Source organism: Lutzomyia longipalpis, chromosome 3 (genome assembly GCF_024334085.1).
Source record: "Lutzomyia longipalpis isolate SR_M1_2022 chromosome 3, ASM2433408v1".
In the NCBI taxonomy this organism is placed as follows: Eukaryota; Metazoa; Arthropoda; class Insecta; order Diptera; family Psychodidae; genus Lutzomyia; species Lutzomyia longipalpis.
Genome location: NC_074709.1, coordinates 24,876,866 through 24,904,410, shown reverse-complemented (window position 1 = coordinate 24,904,410; position 27,545 = coordinate 24,876,866). Strand labels below are relative to the sequence as shown.

The following is a 27,545-nucleotide window of genomic DNA, read 5'->3' as shown; positions in this document are numbered from 1 at the left end:
TTGTGTGAAGGAGGGTGAGTTTGAAAAACAAATTGAATATTCAATTATTCATCATACATTGTGTATTTATTTTTGTAGTTGACGTTGTTCAAGATCCTGACAACATAATTTTACATTTATTCCATAATCTTCACTCTATGCCTTTTATATATATATTTTTTATTTAAAGTTTATATTTACATGGAGATTTCTTCTTCTTTTTTTTATACTTTTTTCTCATTTTCTTCTCCAGAGAATGTAAAGATTAGTTTTTTTTCTTTAGCTTGCAATCATCTCCTTTCTCTAATCATCTGAGCTCTTAATTTTCTTATTTTTTTGGGAATATCCTTACCATGTCCCGTTCTATTAATCACGTCCTTTTTTTCATCTCAAACTTCAACATTTTAAAATAAATATCCAAACTTCACATGAGATTTTTTTGCATAGATTTCTCCTTTTATGGCATTTGAGAAATCATTAGAATACGACATACTTAACGATGGGAAAGAGAAATACACAGAGATACACTGTGAGAAATCGATCAAGAGGAGTCATATTGGCGTCATTTGCACTTTTGGTTGGATGCTGCATTGCGGCTGGCTTCTCACCTGTGAAAATACGGGAAAATGTGGCAATTAGACACCCCTTACAGGCAATTTGATGGAGGAGTTTTTTTCCCAGTGAGAGGGTGGGAGGGAAATGACGAAAGTTTGCGCCATTTGAAGAGGAAAATCCCGCGCGAACACACACCTTATCGTGCGGTCATTAAGTGAACAAAGCGCCAAACACTTGAGGCAAACCCAAATGCGAATGAGATTTTTTTTATGTAATGTGTTCCACCCCCAAATACCCCACACCACCCCCGCAGTTGATATGAATCTCCATGTGAAAAATTACAAATGGGAAACATGCAATTTTATATTAATTATTACCCACTATCGGCATTTTCCATCACCCTCCCATGTTTGGGTGTTCATTCAACCGACCCCCTTGACGCCCCCTCGACGTGGAAGCTTTTTTTTTCGGGGTTGTGTGTGTGTGTTTGTATACCGAAAAGGCGAACACGTGAATTGCTTCTCCAAACACAAATTCTTTTTTATTACAAATTGCCACACTCACGAAACGCGGCGAGCGCAAAAGCTCCAAGCTCCCAACCTTTTTTTGTGTGCTCTCTGCAGTCAAATAATTGAGTGTTCAATAAAATTAAATACACTAAATCAGGCATTAAGGCGAAAAAAAAGGAGTGCCCGAACGAAACATTAATTCACCCCTGAGAGGCCTTTAAATTGCCATTTAAGTGGGGCACATAACTTTTTTAAGTATCGCCCTATAGATGTCATTTTCTACTCCTCTAGTGTGGTCCGTTCTGCCCAGAGGAAAAGGGGGTGGCTCATTTATTTTCCCACAAGCCTGAAATATAAGCATGTACGGAATATATATTTTGCTTTTCCACATTAAATGCATGGATTCGTTTGAATTTTTCAAATGGAGCGTATAGTCAAATGCAATCACGTCTCTAATAGGATTTGTATTTCATATGAGTGTTGATTACCCAATAAAAAATTAGTTTCGTCAAATATTGCTCAATATTCGATCAATACAATGGGTGGAAAGCTTAAAGATTGATTAAATAGTTTGTGACTAGTTTGAAATTGGTTAACTAAGATTTAGACAAAGTTTTGAGCAATTTTTTATCAAACATTGGTCAAAAATGGATTAACTAAAAACTAACTTTGAACGAATTTAAAAAAATTCAAATAAAATAAAAATAAATGAGGTTTATTACTGGGCTGATATACAAAACATTTTCCATCAAATGATCGGTTTTTGATTAAATATTGCGCAACAAATTGATCAATTTTTGCTCAAATATTGGTCAATTTCGTTAACTGGTTATGTAGTTAGTCAATAAAGCTTCAAATAAGTCTTTTTCAATGAATTTATAATGACTCCCAATCATTCTCAACATACACATAACCCTTTATAATTTATATCGAAATCAATAGGGGAAGATGACCTAAATCCGTCCATGTAACCTTTTCTCCAAAATAAATATTTAAAAAGATGTCGGAAAAATAATTTTCTCCCTATTGCACATTTTGTTCTCATTTCTTTTTAAAACAATCTAACATCCCCTTAAGGCTCCCCTTCTTGTGCACAATGGGGCTGTATTTCTGTACATTTTGTAGCCTTAGTAGTAGTTTTGTGCCTATCCAAATAGGAAAGAATCGATGTGGTTTGTTGTTATATATTTGCTGATCGGGTACAAGTAGTTTTGGGTTAAACTGGTGTGTAGGTTTTGTGTAAAATTGCCACATATCTATGTATGTAATATGCTAGAGCTGATGGTGGTTGATTTGCATTTACACGTGGGGAGGTTATTTCATTTGGATGCGCTCGTGCCAGAATGCGATAAATTTCACATGTTCCCCCGCACCACAGACAGGGGGAGTTGGTGTGCAAAAGGGAGAGCATAGCGTCAATATCTTGGGTTTCAGCAAACACCACAGTCACACCCCACACCTCATCCGCATGAATATTGCATTTGTGTGGGGAGGAGGTGGGAAAAGCTCGACTTTTCAATCATTTCCGGAATGTTTTTCTGATATTCCAACACCCGAGTTCCATGCATTTCTATGTCTAAACCACACTTTGATGCTTTAAGGTTTCTCACCGTTTGCTTATTCACGGAATTCTCAGCTCTCTGGTGCCGAGAGGGTGGATTGTGAGGGGGAGGGTGATGAGGGAACTTCCAATAACCCCGACACGGGGCGTGAAAGAGCAAAGGCGTTTTATTTATTTCTCCGTAGGGAGGATTCCCCGTATAGGCTCCCATCAGGATGAACTTCCGGGGAGTGGGTGGTGTATTAAAAATAAATTAAAAAATTCTCCAATTTCCTGTCTGAGCGAGATGTCTGGGCATGAAATAAGGGTTGATCGCCTCTTTGCCCATCCCGTGTACTCATTGTGTGTTGCTGGTTGAATGCGACGGCTCCCTGTGGAACACCCGGCGCCTCCATTGAACTCAAATAGCGTCGTAAATTATGTCGACATGACGTTGACAAAGGTTAAAAGTTGTTTTCTTTTGAGCAACATGTGCGTGTTTGCAATGATGTGTATGTGTACTTTATGGCCTCTCCCACACATAATATCTTTTCTTACACCCCCACTGGGATACACTTCTCCCATGCCTGAAAACCCTCCTTCCGTATACCGCCGCGAACTTTCTCCACATGAGCCTGCATTTGGCGCCCAATTGTCTTCCCCTTCACGATGTATTGTTTGCCGTTGAATGGCGGGTGGCACGCGGAGATGAGTAATACCCCGGCACCCAGCTAAGGTGAAAGTTAAACAAGGCTCCCATCAGCAACCCCCCTTCCAAGATTACGCAACAAAAGCACATTATTTATATCGCGGGGGATAGTAGATTGTTTGCGAAGGTATTTGCAAATCACACGCCAAAGCCAAAGCTCATTCGCTTTCACGGAAAAGGTTAATATCTCCTTTTCTCTAATGTTTTATGTTGTTTCATGTATTACATTCTAATGTGGGGAGAAGGAGAAAAGCTGGAAAATTCCCCTGGAGCTATCAGTACAGAACATCTCCACATTACATTCTATTAATGAGAATCTCCATTTTAAATCAATATGAGTAATTTATCAAAGCAACATGGAGAGCTTTTTATCCGTAAATGTGAGCTTTTTTCACGCGAAATCAAAGGGAGAATAATTCTCAGAATTAATCTGGTAAGCTTCTATTAATACTTCTATCTTGTTTTTATCAGAGATTTTTAATGATTTGAAATAAATGAATAATCTAAAATTGGTTTGATGAAAATATTACGAAAAATTAAGACTTATTGAACTCAGGGCTTTTATGCAGATTTTCACGTTCGACGAAAAAATTGTTGGAAGATTTCCGCAGGAGTATATAGGGAAAAGTAATCGTTATAGCACTCCTATAGACAATCGTCTGAAATTTCATTTTTAATCAACATCAATGAGCTTTACGACAGGATAAAATTAAATTTTTTCCCCAATTATGTGTAGTTTCAAAAGACGCAAACTTTCGTGATTAAAAAATTTGTTTAAAAAAGATTTTTTTAAAGTATATTGAAAGCTTGAAAGCTTTTCTCAAGAGCTTATTTGTAACTTTGAGGATTTTTTTTCTTTTGAGATTTTCTCGATTTTCTCAATAGAATATTTTGCACGATGTTCTTTGCTTTTATAGAAAAAAATCCTACAGGACGTTGATGAATAAGTTATACGGCAATATACAATATTGTAAATTTTCTAAAAGGAGTTTATTCGTTTTTATATGGATTGATCCTTATTTGAGGATTAAATAACCAGTAGATAGACATTTAATATTTTAGAGCATCTAAAGAGAATATGAAAATAAGGAGATTTCCCACTTTCTACTAAAATCAGATAAGAAAAGTAGCTAAATCTTTGCTTAAAAATGCAAACAATGACGTCACTATTCTATTTTTCTGGCTATGATTCTTTGATTGTCTTTAAATTAATGAAGCATTCGCGTTTATGCTAGATTAAAGATTACTGTAATAGTATTTCTATGCTTCATGCATTAAATTAAAAAAAAAAACAACATCAATGACGACATTGTTTGCATTTTTGTAACAAATATTTTCTGCTCTTTTAAAGCTGATACCAGTAAAAATTTGGAAATTTCTTCGATGATTTCTTGATGAGGGTTTCTCTCTCATAGAAACGAATAAACTCCTTTCTTGAGAAGATGTCATTTCAAAAAAAAAATTTTAAACTTTTGAGAAAAAATACCTCAAAATTAACGTTTTAAAGCTTTGAGAAATTTACTTTTCCTCATTAAAATAATTGTGTATTCTGTGAGCAATCTTCTCTTTGCAAAATATTCTTCATCACATGTTATATAGAATAGAGAAATTCGCTGAAAAGGGGACATTCCTTTTACCTTTGAGTACGTGTACGTAGACACTAGACTGCTTGGCATTCGCCGGGGCACACGTGTAGTTCCCCTCGTGCCTTATTGTGGCATTCCGCACTGTGAGAATGCTCGACTTCTGGCGATTCGACGAAACCATGACCCCATCGTCGTAGTCGTAGTTCACCATCCTTGAGTCGTGGTACCTGCGAAAGAAGAGCAAAACCCACCGACAAAATACCATGAGACAAATTGCTGGGGCACACCTTGTATAAATCTAATTATTTCTGAGATTTATACCCTCTCAGCATTCCACATACATTACATGCCAGGAGTTGGTGGATATGGGGGTGAGATTGTGCGCAAATTTAATTTTGAGGATTTCGTCTCATACACACAGTGCAAACACGCACAATGAGGGGACAAAGGGGATGATTTTGGTGGTGAGGCAAAGGGATGGAAGAGGGTAGAGTAGGGTAGGTGGCAAGGAGGTGTCAATGGGGAAGGTTTGGGAATTGTTTATTTGCAACCCATACGTGAATGATTAAACGTACCAAAATACGTAGAGCGGACTCTCGGTGGCTCGTTTCAGCTTACACTCCAATCTAAGCGTAGATCCCTCGTTGATATGCAAATCGGGCGCTTCTATTATTTCAGCTACCGCCTCTGGGAGATGTTTGCAATTCGGCATCGACAACGGGGGTGGGGGTGAGATGGCACGCAGAGGATGGCATCACGAAGGCAATGGCATTTTGGATAGAAAGAAAAGCTTTCAGCGGAGCTTTTGCTATTGTGTCACCGACGAGGAGTAAATTCCAACCCCCCGAAAATCCTACGTGTGTGTGTGGGTGACAATATAAATTATGGTAATTTATTTGAAAACACTACAAAATGACAGGGAAGATAGTTGAAGTGCTAAATGGGATAAAAGGAGGAAAACCACTGTTATGGCTTCATTATCTAGCGAAGCTGGGTGGTGACTCCTTCAGGGGGCCGCCCACTAAGCTATTGTGGCACCCAGCAGTTATAACTCCCGATGCTTCTCTGTCATACAATAGAAAGGACCATTGTGCTGCAATGTATATATGTTCGAGGGTGGATGGCACCATTGCTCCATGCTCCATCCCAAAACGAAAGGCAACCCGCCACAGTGGGTGAGCACAACTCGAGAGAGAGAGCGATGTGTAAAGTTGTGCGAAATCACTTACAATCCATTACTATTTGCTCTATTAGATGGCGAACCCGAGGGCGGGGGATTTATTGTACTCCAAAGGGGGTGGAAATTTGTTTCCTTCACTTTTCCACACACACACACACATAGAGAATTAACTCTCCCCATAGGAATCCCCAAAATATCTTTGGCATTGTTCGTTGGTGTGCCAAAAGTGCTTCATCCCCCCATTCACAATACACATTTTGTGGGAGGTTGTAATCCAGATTTTCACGTCTTAACCATTGCCGAGAGTCTTGGGACGGCTTAAGTGTTCGTCTACGACGGCTTCACAATCACAATTGCTACACAATCAATTTTCCCGTAACTTTTCATTCATTTCCCAACCATCCCCTGATTCCACGCGCAGAAAAGGAGGAGGTTACAGCTTGTTCTTTTTGGGCTTTTGTGCTTAAATATAGAAATCCGGGAATTGCCATTGGGTTTGTTCCTGCATAACTAAGAGAGTTCTATATATGTATATTCACGACTGGGAAATTCTCAGGAATTCCTCAAAAGTTTCCATCCCTGTATAAAGCTCCAATTAAAAACTATATTATGTAGTCTGTCTAAATCAGCTTTAGCCCCAATTCAAAATGTCTCTCTAATCTCATTTGAGGAATGTCTCCAAAGAAGATAAATTTAAGCAAGTCTTTAAGAATTTCTTGAAAGCTCTTTAAAGCTCCATGTTGATTGAAATGTAAGACGAAAGATTTATTTGAATACAGAATTTAGGCTAGAAATTGCTCCAGAATAAATTTAAAATTAGAAATAATGCTTAAAGTATAAAAAAAAGTATTCAAGTTACATCTAAAAGTAAAAAAAATACAGTTTTTTTTTAAATAAAAAGTAAAAAAAAGATACAAAATATTTTTTTTCATACACTTTAAAAATTTATAAATCTTTGTCAGAGCTTTTAACTTTTTCATGTAGATAATTTTAAAATATGTTTTGATTGTTAAAAAATATTTAAAAAGAATTTTTGATAAACTTGTGTTAAAAAGAAAAGCTTTATGATTATGAAATTGAGCATTTTACTCATAAAATCATGATCTTTTTAAAAGAAAAATGTACAAAAATATTCCATAAAATATTCCAAATGTTTTTTTTAGTCATGTCCTTCACATTTATAAAAAAAATTCTTATCAAATTAAATTTTAAAAAATCATAAAAATAATTTTCATTAAACCCGACAGAAAGTTTTCCCCTTTATGAAAATTTTCTATATTTTTCTGTGTTAGATTTCAAAGGTATTTCGGGTATTTTAGCAAAATAAGTCCTTCTATGCCCTTGAATTGAAATGTCTCGTGGGGAAGAATAAAGTCCCCCAATTCAACATTTAGGCCTGAAATTCCCAACAAAGTTGTGCGCGTCAATAACTTTGCACCCAACTTGAGATAAAATTAATTTTATATAGGTACTAACAAAGTTTTGCACGAGTTCCTTGGCCCCTTGTGACCCCTACATGTCAATAACACTCCTTTTTCCCTTTGAAGAAATTATTTAAGAAGTGGACGGGGCATAACTTTTCATTCTCCCCCGCCAGGTAGAAGATTCCATTCGGTTTTGAGTTGAGGAATTATATCCCATTTTCTTCGATTCTCAGGGGGTTGCCCATCCACCACCCACACCATGGAGAGACACAAATTGAACTTTTGGGACTTTAAGTCAGACAATTTTCATGCCTCCAATTCAATTTTCCACTCACCGACTATTCTCAGTTCAACGAAAATCGATTGGGGTGGATGTGTAGAAATTTGGCACTCGTAGTATCCTTCGTCCTCCTTCCTTGCGCTCTTGATCCGTAGCGCCCAGTTGCCCTGGTGTCGCGTATGCTCCACCTGGAAGCGGTCGTCGCTGCTGTACGTAAGGAGGCCAACTGTCAGCAGTTGAAAGTCCTTCCGTCGAAACCAAGAAATCTGCAAAATAAAATGGAAAACAAGAAGAGCGAGGCGTTCAAAGACGTTCAATCCGATTATCTAAATTTTCTCTCAAAATTCTGTCTAAAGCGGAAAAAATAAAATCCTTTCTCGATTATTTAGCATTGTGTATGCTATATAGCAATGCAAATATGTAATGAGAAAATTTATCATATCAAAATATGTAATTAATCGTAATATTCGATGACTTTATACATGGTAATTAGTTAACATAGAACTCTAAAATGCAAAAATAATTACATCCATTTGTAGCCCCGAGAGCCACCATAAATTATATTGCGGGAAATATCCCAAAGAGTCGCGGATAATTATTTTAAATTGTCATTGGAATGTCCGCTGTAATTTCACTAAATTATCCCGTTTTCATGGCCAAAGCCAAACCATTGCATTTGGTGGTTGTCCACCGTGTCCAAGTTGTCTAATTAAAAATTTAATTGTAAAGCGCAATGGGAATGCAGTGATTTTCAAAATATCAAACATGCATTGGGTGTGAATGGTTCAAATTTGGATGCTTTTAGGGGTTTTCTAAAATTACGGAATAATTCAGTTTGAAATAATTTTAATTCTTCTTGTTGTACAGATTTAAAAAATATTCAAAAAGGATTTTTTTTTAAAAAGATTGAAGTGAAACTTAAGGCTAAAGATCAGATTTAATAATCCTCCCTTAGTAATTAAAGATAAAGCTATTTTAAGGGTTCTCTCATCGTGTTATGTACAGTGCAGTTTCACGCCAAAAATTTTATAAAAGCTCCGAAGCTTTCGATAACAGATAAAAGTAGCTTTAAAAAAACGAAAAGAATGCTCGAAAAGCTTTCTAAATTTAAAATACCTTTAATACAGTCACCGAATGAAAGAAATGACCATTAAAACTTGAAGAAATCGCACAAAATATAAAAGAAAAAAAAAAGAAAACCCTCAAAGAATAACTTAATTTATGTATTGGTAACGTAATATTCAATTTTCCTTTCATGTGGCTATTTAAAAGAAAATGAAAGCATAAAAGGGAAATATTTTAAATCACATAGCATGCAAATATGTTACGAGAATATTGAAACATGCGAGCAATTTAAAAGGGGACATTAATTTTTAATTATATTGTACCCAACGCGTTTATTAAATTCACATTTACTCCATTCATGTTTTCATTCTACTTTTTTTTCCAGAAGTTTGAAGTATCAAAGCTTCGAAGTTTATTGAAATATTTGAAGCTTTGAAACTTGTTGAAATATTCGTAGTTTTGAATCATTCAGAAGCTTTAAAATTATTGAAAGCTCGAGGCTTCGAATTTAGAAACGAATAAGTTCTTTTTCGATACATTGATATATAAACTGTTCAAAGCTTCGAAAAGCTCGTTTTGGCTCGTTTTCTTTGCAGCCTTAATTGATATAAAATCTACAAAAAAAAAACTTTATTTGTTTTATAAGAAAAAGGATCAAGAAATAAATCTTCAATTTATTTAAACTCAGCAAGAGGAACTTCAATCCCTCAATGATTACCCCCTGTGTGGCAAAAAGGAAGTTCAAGAGTAAATTAAATACACGATGCTATGTGCAGGAGATAATTTTATTTACTTTAGCTAAAACTATGAGAAAATTCACTTGTCGGCACACTATGTAGGTCATACGTCTTGTATGGGGTTTTCGGGACAGGGGTGGCTAAAGAAAATGAGATATTTGCCTTTTGAGGTTCCTCCAAGAAATGCCAACATTCTCGAATTAGTTTGTTTTTCTATTAGTAAATTAGGTTGTTCGGCGCACCGGGAATGCGGTGGTGTTTGCTCATGGTAGCGTGGGTGTGTTTCCGCCAAAAAGGAGCGGAGCAACCCCCCGTCCCGAAAAGTAAATTGGGTGAATGTAAATATTCGCCCTTCACTGATTTTGTGGTTGTTTCTTTCAAATTAAAACGCAACGCAGGGCAGAAACGCTTTTGTGGGGAATCGAGAAAGAATTACTATTTAATGAGCCACCCTCGAGCAGAAGAAGTCTCGCACCCTCACACTGGTGGGGAGGGGGTGGAGGAGGAGATTTTTCTGCTGTTTTTTATTTATTTTTTATTCTTTGGGGCTGCGAGAGGGTGCTTGATGGGGGTGGTTTTAGTACAAAATACTTACTTACAGTGGCTGGTGTTGTGAGTGAGACGCTACATGGCAGGATGGCCAGACCGCCGCGCTGGCTTATCACACGGGTGTTGTTTTTCGTTAAAAATTGACCAGGATGTCCTGATGTGAGGGAGTTGTGATGGCCGCCCCGGTGTTCGGTAAAATCTGCACGAGAGAGAGAAATTATTTTTGTGGAGGTTATAAATTAATGGGTTTTCGTTTTTGCTGCTCCACCCACACACACAAAATACAAGCTTTCACTTCTATAAAAGCTCCCACCTCTGTCCTTCCCCCAAAATGACTTCCTATATCGTTTTCTGGAGTCTTACCACCCACTTAGCGCCCTTAGCGCCCTTAGCGCGGTTACCTCCTGACCCCATCCCTCCCCCTTCGTGTAACCTTTTGGCCACTTTCGTTTGGTTGTGAGTGAATGTGAAAGAGAACACGATGGGCTATAATATAAATTTTGGCTCTGAGCCACACCCCAAAATGAGATTTTGCATAATACACCACCGAGAGACCCCTTCAAGTGTAAGCAACTCCCGGAGTCATACAGTATTCATTAGCCCTCTCCACCACTACTTTATCCCTCCCATCAGCCCATAAAAAATCTCCCAACTGCCCGTGGAAAATCCTCTAGTATGCAATTTTCTTGTACAACTGGCGCAAAAAAATGAAATTGCAAACAAATTAAGATTTTAACTCAAGTAGAGCGAAAAAGTCTTGGCATTTCAAAATGAATTTCATTCTTAAATGCAAAAAAAATCTTCAAAATTCACCCCTAACACGGCATAGCTGTTTATACTACAACCAACAAGCTTTTCCATTCTCCCAGAGCTAGAAAAGCTTCCTCGCCATTTTCGAGAAATTTCGTGACTACCAATATTCCGGAATTCATAATTCAAAGTCTTATGGTTGCTTCACATGATTCCACGTACTTCTCGTGCACCCTTTTTGCCCTCGTAGCGTCAATTCTTCGCATTTTAGGACACAGCAGACGGTTCCTAATTGATTTTCACCTTCAAGGGGTGAAATTTCATGGGGATGTTTTGACTAATTTGTTTACCTTGAATATTCTTCAATGAACTCTTTGGTAATTTTTGATTTTTTGCATTTCAAATGATTTATTAAATTCAAATTCATTCGTGGAAGTTGCGTATAAATTAACACTTGGATGATCGAGGTTTCTAACCTCAAAAGTTTGGTCTTCATTTTTTCTCAAAAGAAAATATTTTTCCAAGTTTTCTTTCGGCGATATTGAAGTAATGAAACTTCCCTATAAACAGACGTAGAATTTATCACGAAGTATTAAATAGATTTTAAGTCTGTGGCGATTAAAAAAAGGCGACATGGCCACTTTGGCCAACAAAATCCTCCAAGGGTTAAAAGGGTGGAAGGATTTTAAATAAATCGGAAAATTATTCCTTGATAAATTCACTTGTTTTTGTATGATAAAATTATAATAAACAATTTTAGGTTTGAATTTAGTAATTTTTAAAGCTTTTTCTCCTCAATCCGAGCTTCTCTTGGACTTTAAAGTCAGATAAAAACTTTGCCTAGATGTTAATACTTTTTAAGTTTGAGTCTAGCCCTGTTATGGTTTCAATTAAACACTCTTTAGGTTTGAATTTAGTTGTTTTTTTAATTCTTAATCTTTTTCTTTTTAGGTATTTCTAGACAGAGAGCAATGTACCTTACCCATATTCTACATTTCTTTTGTTCTTTAGCCAATTTACTTCTAAATCTCTGAATAATAAATTCAATTTTATCTCTAAAATCTTTTAGATTAAGAAATACTCAAAGAAAAAGAAAACTTTTAACATCATGATAACTGCAAAACCATGGAGAAGGGGATTCGTGCATGAAAGCTAATCTCAACTAAACAAATCTTAAGTGAAGCATTCCAAGCTGTCATGAGACATTCCATGGCGGAATTTCTTGGTCTTTTGCCATGTGATTGTATGCAGAATGTGCAATAAAGTACAAAAGACAATTTATCCTGTCCATTTTGTTCTTGTTCCTGCTCTGGAAATAAATGATGGCATCACCTAACCCATTGCTCTAGGGTTTGTGTGGGGAAGGAGTGGTTTGGGGTGCAATAGAAAAACATTCAATGAGCACTCAAAGTAGCTTCGTTGCATGTCTAGCAGGAGGAAAAATATTTACTGTGTTGGGCACAAAATGGAGTTGTCGGGGTGGGAAAAACAGGGCAATTTAAGTCTTGTCAATCCCATTTCACTAAATTACAATTAAAATGGATTGGCCACATAAACGAAATGGGACAATAAGTGGGGGGTGGAAGGGGGTGGAGAGACCCAAACATATGTAGCAAGTGGTTGGCATTTAATCCCCAATTCATTTACGGAGCTCTGACATGCACACCACAGATTCGCATTGGACGTCTCTCATAATGTGGCTGTGTGGGGAGGGGTTGTGTTGTGAGTCAGGTATGTAGGTAAGAAAATATACCTTTACTCCCTACCGTATATAGAGGAATGGCACTATTGCATGACGTTGGCTTTTTGACACACAACACAGCACCTTTTCCGCATGGTTGGGGGTCGTTTGTGTTTGACTTTTCGCCGAATTTCCTATTTTTCTCGCATCTCTGCAAAACTTCTTTACAGCCCCCTCAGGAGAGGGACGGCATAAGGGTGGCTCAATTGCCAACGAAAAGTTGTGATTTCTCGCTGAGATATTCTTTTCAATTAAATCTTTTACGCAGCAATTTTGGCGCCAATTGCGAGGAAATGATTCAAGAGATACTTTTTCGCACCCCTTAGTGTTGTTTAGGTGCTCCCTCCTGTCACATTAAATTTATCTCCCACATGCAACCTTTTATCACAAAAGCATCTCAAAGGGTCAGCCCAAAAGCGCCAGTTGCGATGACAATTTTCCCCCCAAGACCCCAAAGAAAGCAGAAGATTCTGTAAATGAGATTGCGATGGAAATCTCATGAGGAGCCAGAGACGAATTTCCACCCCCCAAAGGAGGGTACTTAACTATTCTAATCGCTTCGTCTCAAGAGACATTTTCCCGTCCATTTGAGAATGAGATTTCTCTGCCTTTTGTGGGGAGTTTCACTCGGGAAAATCCTGTGAATTTTGATGCCAAAAAACACTCATGAATGTCGAAGGAAAATGCAAATTCAACACTAAACCACGCACGTGTATATAGCTGAGAAAATGTTCGAGTAAAACTCAATAAAATCTCCTTTATGGAAAGAAAAAAAAACTCTTTTCTATGCAGGTATTTTGTGTTGGTGCTGTAGGTAATTTACGTATGATTGCTCACTAAACTCGTTTTAAAATTTTCCTAATTAAGAAAGCTACCATGAAAGCTTCTAATGCATTTATAAGAAAAAGTTTTTGGTTTATAAACTCCTGGCTTTAGTAGCAGAGAAACATTTTAAAATTCTCAAACATTTTAATTGAACTTAAAGTAAACTTATTATGGAAAATATGAAAAAATTTAGAAAATTGTGGGAAAGTTCGTTAATTTTTCCTCCAAATATTTTCTTTCTTTGGAAGAAAGATTCAAAATAAGAAATTATTGTAGAAAATGTCTAGAAATCTACATTATAACTTAAATTTAATCTGATTTTCCAAGCTTTCTATTCAACATTTAATTTGTGAAAATATTAAAAATCAAAAGATTAAATATGGGTAAAAGTCAATGCAATTTCAGAGCATTTTCTTAATATCATTTGCACATGATTTCCCTGATCAAATTCCTATTTTTTTCCACACAGACAGAATCTAAAGGAAAAGCCCAAAACTTCGTGAAAAAGAGTTTATTCACTATTGTTCTTGTAATTTTTATATTTCAGTAGAAAAAACTCATTTATTTCAGCTCAGACTTAAACATGTGATTCACTCGAACGCTCAGACAATAATGAGCAAAAGCCTTTGACATTTCAGTTTACACCGATATATCGGTTAACCGCGTTAACCGGGTTACCCGATATATCAGTAATAACTACATTCAAATATTTAAATTAGGAAAAAAAAATCTTGTAGAGAAGGAAGAAAAATTCAAGAAAAGCCAAAGAAACTTTCAATTTTTCACTGAAATAAGCTCCAGTATAAATGTAAAGTCGGTTAGATTTTTCTTGAAAACCTTCTACAAAGCTTATTTTGTGTATCTTCAATAGAAATCGCAAATGCGGCAAATGCTGTCAAAAATGAATAAACCCCTTCAAAGCTCAAACGAATGACTTTAAAGAGAGAACATCCAATCATTGTTGCTACTTTTTCACTTTTTCCACGAGTCGTACTTCCCACAGGAAGCGAAGAACTTTGCGGAGAAGAAAAAAGTCCACAACAATTGATTGTTTGCTATTGGAAAGATCACAGTGCTCGCTCATATCGTGTTAGTTTTCCAATTTATTGTCCATTTTCAAAGCTACTTTTGAAGGAAAACTTCTGTGACGTCTCATGTGTTCTCTCCAGGCTGTGGGTAAATGTGGCCAAACCGCAGACTTCTTGCAAGTTTTATTGGACACCAAGAAGTGTATGCTGGAAGTTGCTTCGGCCAAAGTTGGTGATGAATTTGTCATCCGTGAACTAAGAAGGGGGCAGAACGATGAACAATTCACGAGAAACAATGTGCGGGGTAACGTAGCACAGGGTAGATAATCGCACGTAATTATTTGGGAATTAATTACAAGTGGATGTGTGAAGCAGTTGCGAGGACAATTTAAATGCCACAGGACGACAACGCAGAAATAATGGCGCAAGTGGTGACGCTTTTATCGCATATCACATGCCACACACTGTCTTGCCTAAGTGGTTACCATTGTATATGCCCACGGTGTGTGTGCTGAGAGGGGAAGGAAGAGAGAGGGTGGCACACGAGCCGACTCCCTGGCACAAAAGGACCCACCCTGAGCCTTGGCAAGCGGACAATGGATGTACAGAGAGACGGCTTTGTCTGGGATTAAACAACTTTTCCCATATGGGGTAACAAACTACATAACAAATAATAACTGCCTCGCTTTTCGCATAAGTGAATTTCCACACCACAAGCACCGGCTATTCGTCGCGAAAGGAACATGGGGGTGTTTGGTTGCCAAGAAATACGAATTGTTTGTGAAAAACTACCCCTATAGCGCTTTTGGGGTGCAGCACATTGCAGACGTCGGCTTTATGCTCAGCACGCTCAGCACGCTCAGCATAATGTTACAATTTTCATCACCGAAGTTGCTACATATTCTACCTACAAATTGTGCTATATATAGTAAAGCAGAATTAAAAAAAATGCATGAAAATATTTATTAAATGAAACATTGTAAAAAATTAAGAAAGATTGAAATAAATCCTATAAATGATATTGCGGTTTCTTTGAGCTTTACTTTTTGAGCTTTTATCTGTGATTTGGACACAGCTTTTCTAGTTTATTTCTCAGCTTTTTCCAGTTTTTTTCATGATTATATTACATAATTTCTAAATATTTAATTATAGCAAGAAAATCTTTCTTTGAAGCAATAAATTAATACAATATTTAAAACTCTTATTTTCAGTTTCGGAGCTTTTAAAGCTATAAATACTTTTTTTCAGAAATGTCAAACATTCTTACAAAGGAGTTCATGCAAAGGTCGTGTAAAAACTTCCCCTATCGCAGAACAATTTTGAACCATTTCATTTTCTAGAGAATCAAAAAATATTGAAGAATCGCAAAAGAAACTCCCAAAAATATACTAGGATCACATAAAAAAGGAAGAAAAGATTGCCAGAAAAATGCAAAACATTATGTCGCCATTTGCAGTTTTTTTCATTCTAGAAAATGTTTCATAACTTTTTTATAGACTTGTCTCGAGTTTTCCGCGGTTTGTTTTCTTTTTCAAAATAATTTTGCATAATCAATAAAAGTGTCAATTGTCTTGTAATAAATATTTATTATTACATAACTAAAAAAAAAGAAGAAACCTTCGCGGAAAATGCGCGACCAATTTATAAAAAAAAAGTTTTGAAAGATATTTTTAGGGGGACAAAATCTGCAAATTGCGGCATGTTTCGCTTTTTATTGGCAATGTTTTACTGCCTTTTTCTGTGTGATCTCAGTAGATATTGGGGAGTTTCTCTCGCGATTTTTCTATTTATTTTATTCCCTACAAGGTGGAGTTGATTAAAATTGTTCTGCCATAAAGTTTTTACATGAACCGTGCATTAACTCCTTTTCAAAGACATCAAATAAGTCTTCATATTATCATGAAAAAAAAATAAAAGAAAATTGGTGGATAATTTGCTTCCATCAATGTCTTCACGACTATTCTTCTAATGTTTCCCTTAACAGTAATATAAAGAAAAATCCTACAGTAAATTGCATTCCGTAGCCTTACAAAATTGTAGGGTAAATAGGGGTACTTTGCATATAATTGAGAAATGCATTCCAAATTCCAAATGACATATTCCCATTTTCAGTGCTGGAATTGAGAACATTTCCACACGCCATTTGGGACTCCCTTTTGGGCTGTTTGAAATTGATTTTGTAATTTCTAGGGCGTCCATGAGTCTTTCTCTTGGCCTCTGTATACTTTTGTAGTAAGTAAAGTCTTTGGGGGTGAGCAAACGTTGTCAGCAATAATAGATACATTTGTGACATGACTTCCCGTACTACCCATTTTGGAGTGAAATGCAAATTGTTTCAATTACCATTTAATACTTCCCCGCATGTACGACATGCAGCAAATCATCGAGTGAGTTGAGCTTTTGGAGTGTCTCACTTGAACATTTTCCACACATGAGGGCACATTGTGAGTGCGCCAAAAAAGCTCTCAATGCTTTTCGTATGGGCGCGCGTATATTGTTGGACGGAAAAATTTACACTGCACGATATAGCATTAATGGTGGCGGTGAATGTTGTGTGCGATGAGAAGAAGGAACCAAGTTCCGGAACGATAATTACTGTGCGACATGCTGGATACTAATTGTGCAAATGGTCTCTAATGAATATTTCACAGGACTACTCAGGTTGCGAAAAGGCCAAAAGCGGATGAGCTTTTTCAGGGTAGGAGGGTGGTGGTGGTAAATATGCCGCACCGTCGTTGGCCTCTATACTTTCATAAATTTTCTTACACTTCAGCCCCCCGGTTGTGTGCGAAAAGTGAAAATTAATACTCCCCAACCAAACATTTGGGACAATCCCTCGGGGGTAGTTCGACCAAAATATATAATACAGCCCTCACAGAAAACTTCTCGCCCCCATAGATGAAAATAGTTGATACCCAGGACATGGCGATATAATATTTTAATGAATGTGAAGCATAGGATGGGCTATGTAATTTACACTGAGTGACTTTTAGTGTCATAATAAAAATATTTAATGAAACATGACGCATAAAATCACTTGATCTTCCTCCAGAGATGTAACCATGTAGTCTTTCTTTAGCACACGGATGGTAGCTGGCTCCCCACTTGGAGGTTAATTTGTGAAGCTTTTTTACGGTTGGAAAATTGCAGCAGAGTTTTCCATGCTACCACAATACATACATTTTTGCACGTTGATGCATTTGATTGAATAAAATGTTTCAATTCCTCTCTGAATATTCTATTCACACGATTTTCTGAGAATTTTCTGAAATCTCAAAAGTGCTACGAACATTCATTATTTTGTTTGATTAAAATAAAAAAAAATCCACACATGTGAATTTCTCAGAAATCATAAGATTTCCCCGGAAAATACTCAAAATAATCCAACGCAAATTATTCATTTTATTACTTCCTCCTATTTTTTTGCTTATAAATTTTTAATTTCTAACTTGAAAGCAATTTAGTTAAGGATTTGACTTTTCCCTTTGTATTCCCTTCTTGTTTTCTGCCTTAGAATTTTCTTATTACACATTGTTTTGTGAACAAACAAACAAAATAAGAAGGGAGACAGAGACATTTTCTTACAGTTTGTTACGCTTTTCCCTTTGTTTCAAAGTCGTGGAAATTCTCAAGAGAAGAAATGAAATGTATTTTATGACTTTACAAGGAATAAATTCCTTCTGTCACATTTACGTGAAGGAAAACATTTCATTAAGTCACATTTTATCGCGCGAAGAAAGGAGACACATGTGCCTGTGTAGGTCGGACTTTTTTGCGCACGAGGACACATTTTTCCAAAGAAAGAAAAGCTTGGGAGCTTTTTTTTCTGAGAATTTTTAGCGAATGGAAAATCTTAAATTCTATTTCACAGCAATGAAAATACATATAATAATTGAAAATAATTTAAAGTCATTCAGCATTTTAGAAGATCAAAGGGAAAATCACAAGAAAAATCGAGCGAAAGCTGCTTTTTCTTTTATTTCGAGAGACTTGGAAGTAACTCCAGAGTTCCCGGAAGGACTGTTTAAGTTTTTGACCTAATTTTGTAACGAATGAAAAGTTCTCCAAGTCACGGTTATATGTACAATACGTCTATTATATGTTACATACATAGACCAAATTCCCTAATTAATTCCCTTGAATTTCCAAAAAACGAGATGGAACACAATAGAGAGCCCAGCCCTCCGGGTGTTGCGGCTTGATTCCAATTCTTTAATGTTCTTTAAGAGTTCTACAGATGAACTTTTATTTCAAATTATTTTCCCAGAAAAGCTCTTATATTTTATTTATTTAAAAGAAAAATTATTTAATTAAATTTATTTTTACTATTTATTTCAAAAATATCTTTTCAATCTTCATCTATTTGCTTCACAGCTGCTGATTTATTAATGAATAAAAATTCATTTTGTTTTAAAACAAATCTCAATGAGAAAATGGAATGGACAATATTTTTTTTAATCTGGCACAATTCCAATTCTCTTTTTAATTGAAGCATAAAAAAAGCTCTTGGATTTTTTTTTGGAAAAATTGGAAAATAAAATAAAATATATGGTGAAAAGCTGAAAAAATTTTCTCCTAGTATATGTAGTATAGTGTCAATAAGGTGAAACAATTACCCAATTTGGTCATTCAATTGGCATATTTTGTGCACCACTCTGTCTGATTGAATTGGAACGGCGCCAATTGAGTGGATCGTCATTCTGCCAAAGTGGAAAATTTCCATCTGTATTTCCACACAAATTTCAGGGTAATTCCTTATGGGTTGCGGCGATGGTGGGACCCCCCCCCCCCCCCTTCAAATTACGACAGCCGCGCCACTCTGTGCGATTAGGGCTGTGTGAAAGCTCTGGGAAAAGCTTTTTCTGTACCCAAACGCCCTCCCTGAAATACGCCGGGTTTGGGGTTGAAGCTAATCAATCATTATGGGTTGGATAAATGCGGGTGTACACAGGGGAGGCGGGTGGAAGTAGTAATCCGGAAGGAATTGAAAACACTTGTGGTATCTATTTCTCTCACCCGGATAAATCAACAAGCAAGTACATCGGACACGCGGACGTAACAAATTGCCTCGATGGCCCCAACGATTTATCAATCAGTCATTTGGTAATTAATAATTCAATCAATTCACTCTTGGGCAAGTGTATTGTGTGCTGTACCAGCGGGGGTGGTTTAATGTGGGAAACTCACATGTCCACGGCTTACAACAAAACCCTCCCCAAAATAGAAATTACAAGTGTGGATATCAATCAATTAATAGCGCTTTCCCCAGCAGCACTACATTTAATTACTTCACAAACATGCTTCAAAATATTTCCTTCATTTATATACAAACTCGTCAATCAATATTAGGGCGGGGGATGTTCCGGGATTACGCCCACACCCCTTCAAAATATTCCTTACATTGTCCCAAAACCCCAAAACGACTTTTTTCTCCGTTCAATTTAAACTCCTCTTGCTATATACACGCGGGGCTGTGCGGGGCGTTCTTTTTTTTTGAGAGAGAAGATGGAAGAGAAATAAATGAGATAAATTCTTTAAACGTACAAAATCAAATTCAATATATTCCACGTCTTGCTGAAAAGTTTTCCCCAAACCCCCAATTCTCACCCCACACACACGAGAGAGATTTCTTTAGGGGGGCTGTGGGTGCAAGAGGAGTAAAAGAAGAAAAAAAGTCTCACAGAAATGTGCTCCATAAAATTTTACGAATATTCCCTCCCTCGAGTGCCTTTCATGCTTTCGGTGGTGTTTTTTGCCCCAATTTCATTGGACAGCGAAGGGTGGCAAAAAAAAAGGAAATGCATTTTCTCTCCATTTGTTGCAGAACCGACGGCGGAAGAATTCATTGAAAAGTCATTCTCTGTAAGTATTTTTCACCCCCCCCCCTCGAGTAATTTTTCCTCCTCAGCAGAAATGACCAGGAAATTCTTCTGGCAGGAAGTTAAAATTGAAAAGTAAAATTTAAGTACCTGATAACTATCTTGCAAGTCAGGCAAGAAATTCTGTTCAACCACTTCAAGTGCTTCATTCGCGCAAATGTACTCATGATGTGCTAAAAACCATCAACTGCGCATGATGACCTTTTGGAGGCTACAAGGTCTTTTGAGCAAATGACTAAAATTCTTTTGGAAAAATTTATATTTTTTTTTATTCGCATTAAAAATAGACGAAGAATTCACTAGAAAAGTGTAAGGTGCGTGCGTAACTAAATGACGTAAGAGGGGTTAGAATTATTTTTAAACGTGAAAAATTATCGGAAAATTCACAGTTTTTTAAGAAAGTACGTAGAGAAGTAAGCAGTAGGATCAACAGTAAAAAATTAAAAATTGTCCATTTTTGTAATTTTTTTCTTGGTTATTTCATTATTTTAAATTCGTGTTCTGAGGTTATGTTTTTAATGCTGCTGTATATACGTCATTCTGAAGCTAAAGAAAAATTTTACTCGATGCCAAAAACAATGATATATGGTTAAGTAGCAGTAAAGATTAAAAAAAAATTAATCAAGTTTTACAGATTTTATAACCTCAAATTTCGTTTTTTAAGGTTAAAATGATATATTTTTTTATTTTAAAGCTTTACGGCCCCAGCCTTTTCAAGCCACAAGGCCAAATTATAAAAAAAAGAAAACCAAAGAATTAAATTTTTTAGACGTACCTACTCTTACTTTATTACATTACGGAGTCAATTCTTGCCTAAGGAAGAGTATCGATTTTCCGGGATATGTTCTTCTTCTTCTTCTTCTTTAAATGGCTTGAGACTGGTTTCCTACGGGAATTGATCCAGTCTCACGTCCCATTAAGAATATTAGCTCCATTAATCTGACAGTTTTTTTTGGAGACTCGTAACGTATTTGTGGTTTTAATTCCAAAATCTCTGCAACTTTTTCCCTCAAACCAAATACATTTTTGATGAAAAATTGAGAAATTAAGGAAAAATTGTCAAAATCAGCTCGGTTTTTATCATTCTTCTTCATAAAACTTTGTCAGTTTTACCTAATTCTTAAAATATTTAAATGAAATTGAAACGAGTTTTCAATGTTGTGAGAGTCAGAAAAAGGTCAGATTCCGCGTTTGACTCCCACATTCTAAATTGTTTAAAGTTTGATTTTAAATATGCTGCATAAACTAGAACGCAAATCTCGTGTAAAAGATTTGTTGGACGAGTCAGAGAAATGCTGATAAATTACAAACTACCGCCGCTTAAAGTTTCACGGCACAGTTGACTCTATTTTCTCCCACGTTTGTGATAGCACAGCCTCCGCTTGTATGGTGTAAAAACAAACATTAACCTTATCGAATAACAAAGCCTGGTAGTATATGTTGCCACATTGCCTAAAAAGTTTTTATTCGCACCGGATGAGTCCATTGAGAACATTTTTCTCGTTGAAAATATTTTGTTAACAGTTTTTATTGTCATTCAACGAGAAAAATGTTTTTGTTTTAAGGGAATGAAAATGATTGAAAATTATTTTTTAAAATATACATATATTTTAGATTTTTCTGTCTTTTCAAACAGTTCAAGAAATTTTTATTATAAAGTTCTTATTGCTGTGATTTTGTATATGGGATTGCAATGAGATCTATTATAGTTTTTGATAAATAAATTAAGCATAATAGACAATGTACTAATAATTCATATTAATTAGCTAATTTTCTACTATGCGCTCCTAATGAAACTTGATCAATTTAGGTCATCGCTCATTTAGATAAATTTATGAATTTGAATCATAAATTGGTGCATTTTCAATTAATTAATGTTCATATCAAACATTAAATTGTGTACATGATTGCATAAGTATGTATATAGTTGCCCATAGGTCAATGCAATATCATATTTCAATCAGACAAAGATAAACCTCAATATATGAATTACATTTGCCTTGAGCCATCTTCAACTGGAGCTTTATGAGCTTTATACTCAATCTCAATGTATACATATTTATGATGTATATAGCAATATATCTCCCTAAATACCTGCAGCATAAAAAGAGCTTTGAAACTTTTGAAATGTTTCTGAATGTTTTTTTTTTTCGAGAGAGAGAGAGGGGACTTTCAAGAGAAATTCGTTGACGAAGTAGAGATAATCTGTGATGGCAAAGTTCCCGAAAACTAGGTCTTTCACATCATTTCATATCTAGAAATATATATTAATGTAGAAAACTTCCCTCGTATGCTTGAGCACACATTCCCAAACGTTATTTCTCAAGCATCAACACCCAATCATATTCTCGTCGTCAATTATTAAGCCATCATGGAGTTATTAAATGGTCCGTTGAGCACTCTTTGCTTTTGTTGGAGTTTTTGGTAATGGAGCGAAAATGTAAAATCAACTGTGCCTAATTGAAGGCAAATGTTGTGGCATAATCAATTTGTTTTATGCACACAATGGCAGCCTCGCATGGAAAATTAGTCCGCCCAATGAGATCGTATTTTATTTTATGGGAAAACTTTGTGAGAAGCGGCAGAGCAGCCTCTCCGTCCTACGTTTTCCTCCCCCCCCCCCCCCGAAAAGGTGGTTGGTGTGACGATGTATGTGCGCGGGGATCCTTCCGCTGTGGCGGCATCATCATCATCTTCACTACCACGGCTGAGTAAGTCGATAAGAAACTTATTGGATTTATTGGTGGTAAAAGGAATTCCTCACCAGGGTGGAGAATTTCTTTCGTGGTGAGGGAAATGTTATGACAATATATCTTGGCATGTAATAAACTGCTAATACGAGGTGTATATTATACACATGTATTTATTGGGGGGGAATGTATGAATATTGATTTTAACATTAACTCCACATAGGCCCCACTTAATGTGCCACAAAATACAAATAATTGCCCACTTTTGCTGCTGAAAAAAAAACGTTTTTTTTTTTACCTTTGCGGTGATGCCTCATCAGGCCGTGAATTTCTTTATCCAAAAAGTATCCACTCGACACTTTGAACAGAGTCATTGCAGCGATAATGATGAATCTTCCCAACCACATTAAGATGAACTTCACGTGTTTTCTGCACCAGAGTCACAATATTTTGCAACACACATCCACAACATTGCTCAGCACTGCATTACCAATCCCACGGGGATCCTGCAGAGTTTTTTCTTTCAAATTTCCCTGCAAGCCACCCTCGTGTGTTTCACCCTCAAACCATTCCCGCAAATGCTCGATTTTTTTTGGGAGAAAATTCCTATATTACCTACAATGTGCCTCACTTAATCCCCCAGCAACACATACACAAGAAAGAGACACAGATCTCTTCTTATAGCCCCGACACTATGTCTTGGAATTTAATCCCCGCGCGCGTGATGTGACCTTAGACACTAATCCACCACCTCAGCTGTCCAGGAAGAGGGTAGCGCAAGAAAACCACCGCACGCGATAACACATGTAACGTGCCAAACGGATGGGAATGCCGCTGCGAACTGATGAAAACCATCGTGGTGTCAGAGGGTGAAAGTTCCTTCCAGGGGAGGGGTTGCACATTCCCCGAGTTTATGACATGCGCCCCACTTAGATGTCCACACAGCCGTATAGAGAATTTCCCCAAGTGTGGAACAAAAGGCTATAAGAGGGGTGAGAGTTGTTTCATGTTTCACCGTTTGGAACATGAGGTGATGGGGAAGAATGAGAAAAATGCGAAAGATGAGTTTCCCGGTGATGTCCTCGAATTACAATCCACCCCCGCCCCGCAAAACACTGATAAACACGCAGGAAGTATTTCTGGTGTGTGGGACGAAGGTATGGGTCACTAGGAAATTTGAACATCACAGGTAGGTATACTCACTTGAGGCCTCCATAAGGGGAGCTTTGAGGAGCTTTGAATTCTTTGGCGTTTTAGAGGAATTTCTAAGGGCATCACATGAAACCTCTAAGTCTAAACTAAAGTCTAAATGGTTCATTTGATCACATTCTCCAAGGAAAGATTTGAAACTGAAATAGAATGGAATAAAATAGAGAAAAAATAACAGAATAGAAGAAATTAGAGTAAAATAGAGTTGAAGAGAATAAAATAGAAGAGAGCAGTATAGAATAGTGTAAAATAGAAAAGAAAATGGAGTAGAAAGAGGACCGAAATAAACTGTAAAAAATATTAAAGGAGTGGAATAGAATAGAATAAAATAAAACATAAAGGATCAATAACAGAAAATAAATTAAAATACTACAAAATTTGACAGATGTCAAAATTTAACAGATGTCAAAATTTGACGTTAGCTAGAATTTGAGATTAGTGGAAACTGACGTAAAACTGACTTGTGCCTAAACTTATTTTCATTAAGCTTGAATTTTATATGAGTTATAATATGATTAAAAATTTAAATTTATATATATGGTAAATTGACGTAAACTGTAAATTCAAAAATTTGACATAACATGGAATTTGTCATAAAATCGAATTTGACATAATACCTAATGTTAATGCCTGACATGTACTAGAATTTAAATAATTTACGAAAAAACTTTTTTTTTTATATTTTCTTCTTTTTTCTGACGTATCGATGTTATTGCAAGAGGCTTCCGGTGTTCGTCAGAGGAAAATTCCCGCTCACCCAAGGAAAAGCAGCAATTTATGCCAAAGCTTTCGAGCCCAATAGTGGCTCTTCTTCAGTGGCTGTTTTATAGTTCAATTTTGATTTCTTTTAGTTTGATCTAATTTGACATTAAAATAAATCTGGAATATTTCAAATTTGACATTAGCTCATTTTGACATTAGCTCATTTGACATTAGCTCATTTGACATTAGCTCAATTGACATTAGCTCAATTGACATTAGCTCATTTTGACATTAGCTGCAATTTTATACGAGTTATAAATGGATAAAGGCTGTAAGCAGGGATTTTACATTAAAAAAAAAGACGTAAGTAAAAATTTGACAAGAGCAAGAATTTGACATAAGCAGGAATTTGGCATAAGGAAGAAATTTTACGTAAGCAGATGTCATATAGAGAAATCTGACATAAACTGGAACTTAACATAAGTAGGAAATTGGCATAAACAGAAATTTTACGTAAACAATAATTTGACATAATCAGAAATTTGACATTAAAATGAATTCGACAATTCGACATAAGCAACAATTTGATTTAAACAGGATTTTACAATACATATTTACGTAAGTAGCAACATGAATTTTGTTTGACATAAATTGTAATTTCGAAACATGGCACAAATTGCAATTCTGGATTTGACACTTACCAGTTTTTAACGAAACTATTTAACATAAAAATCATAAAAAAAACATTTACGTATTAAAAGCTTTGTTTTCAACTAGCAGAAGTTCTATCAGAACTTTGTTTATTTGAACAAAAAGAATATGACAATTCTTTAAATATTTTTTTATTGCACCAAAACTAAGCTATATATGTAAATTGTATTTGTCACCTTCCGTGAAAGCAAACTATTAAAATACCCCCCATAGTATTACAACAATTTTGAAGGTAAAAAGTTATTAAGCATTGCATAAAATTATTCATTACTTCTCCCATCACATAGCACAATCCCCAATGGAGGTATCAGTACACAACACCACCCCATAGTATACTTTATACTATTGAAATTACAAAACCATATAGTAACACACAACACTTTGCGTAATACTTCAGCATTACACGTTAATATAAACTTTGGCTGCCAGCAAGTGCCATGGAAAACTTATAATTGCAAACTTTTATTTGGGTAACGTTAGCATGGAGAAAAGTATGCACCCCAAAACTCTTTAGCGTGTCATACAGCATAACATAGTTTCACACACCACACCAACACAATATAGCGTCATGTGGAAAATATTGTTTGTGTGGAAAACTCATGCAATTGAGGGTTTGGGGAAGAGGTATCTTTGTGGTGAAAATTTGTAGATTTTCCAAACTATTCCTCTTTCTTCGAAAGTTCCAAAAAGCACACACACACACAATGGCATGATTTTGAAAAGAAAGTGTTGTTGTTGCTATTATAAAAGAAAAACAATTTATCACATGTGAAACACCTCGGAAAATTTTAAACTAAATATATTAATGTGCAAAGTTTTAGGACTGTCATTGGGGGGTAAATAATTTGGTTTGACTTTCAAAATCACCTAATTGCTCCATTTAAATGCATTTTATCTAAATAAAATGTTTCAGAAGTTTTTGAATATTTGATGATTCTCTAAAATAATTTAAAAAGTAAATTTTGTTGCGATTTGAGGTCATTTTCCATTTTTTTGGAAAATTCATTTAATTTACTAATTAATTTCCACCTCTATTTAATTTTTATTAGAATCTGACGAGATCAAAAGAATTTTTCTACAATGAAATTCTAAATATATGTATATATATATATATATATATATATGTTCCACAAATGTGGAAAATTATTTGCCTTCCAGTCATGTATAAAATTCACACAAAGCTGCTTCATCCCCTTTTGTATTTGTACATTGAGCTCAATTAATTGGTCTATATTTTCCATCAAGTAAATTTTGCTTCAAAATGCCAATGAACCATGTCTATATGAGGCGAGTTTTGATGAACGGAATGAGGAGGAAATTATTGCAATTTCTATGAATTGAAATGCACGGTGAGTAAGTAAATATACTAGATCGACATTAACTATGTATATAACCGTGTCTATAAGCTTCAATCGAGATAGGCAATAGTCGACAATAGTTGTGCGATGATAATTCAATCCTAAACTATAGCATGTTGTATACCTTTCGTGACGAGGTGCAATTATCTCATAGTGAAAGCAATGAATTCCAATTGAGTTCAAAGCGATGTGTGGGTGGGTTTATGTGCAATTTGATTCCAAATACAAACGGTCCATATGCGGATTCTCATTGCGATAACCACCTGCGAATTTTCTGCTGCAAAATTGTGAAATTCTAGAACATTTCTCTGTTGAATTGTTTGTTGGTTTGGCGTGATGGTTTAAGCTCTATGTGCCACCAATAAAGAGAGGGGTGTAAGGGCAGGGCAAGGAAAGGTGGGTAGAAGAAGTAGGGTAGGTATAGTTCACGAATGTTGGCCAAAGACAGTGCGCGGGAGGAAATAAAAATCCCACCAAAGTGAACAAAAGCAGCGAGCAAAAATCCACAATTTATTGCCTCACAGACTAGAATGGCTTAA

The 27,545-nt window shown here is 36.0% G+C and overlaps 2 protein-coding genes across 2 annotated transcripts in view; one reads left to right on the top strand and one right to left on the bottom strand.

Annotated features, from left to right (window-relative positions):
* The window catches only part of LOC129792945 (beta-1,3-galactosyltransferase 5), a 1,144,668-nt gene that overhangs the window by 586,688 nt on the left and 530,435 nt on the right, over positions 1-27,545 (top strand). The window lies entirely within an intron of this gene.
* LOC129792976 (contactin-2-like) lies at positions 40-23,874 on the bottom strand. Its single transcript, XM_055832480.1, has 6 exons — positions 23,325-23,874; positions 10,164-10,312; positions 7,818-8,028; positions 5,454-5,565; positions 4,930-5,105; positions 40-587 (listed from the first exon to the last, which is right to left on the bottom strand). Exons 1-6 carry the CDS (start codon positions 23,431-23,433, stop codon positions 457-459), a joined length of 888 nt encoding a protein of 295 aa, XP_055688455.1. The 5' UTR covers positions 23,434-23,874; the 3' UTR covers positions 40-456.

Coding starts and splice junctions, on each gene's coding strand:
- LOC129792976 (XM_055832480.1), bottom strand. CDS start 23,433: ATGTGGTTGGGAAGATTCATCATTATCGCTGCAATGACTCTGTTCAAA. Junction 8,029..10,163: donor CACTCACAACACCAGCCACT/GTAAGTAAGTAT, acceptor TTTATTTTGCAG/ATTTCTTGGTTTCGACGGAA. Junction 588..4,929: donor CTACGTACACGTACTCAAAG/GTAAAAGGAATG, acceptor GTATTTTCACAG/GTGAGAAGCCAGCCGCAATG.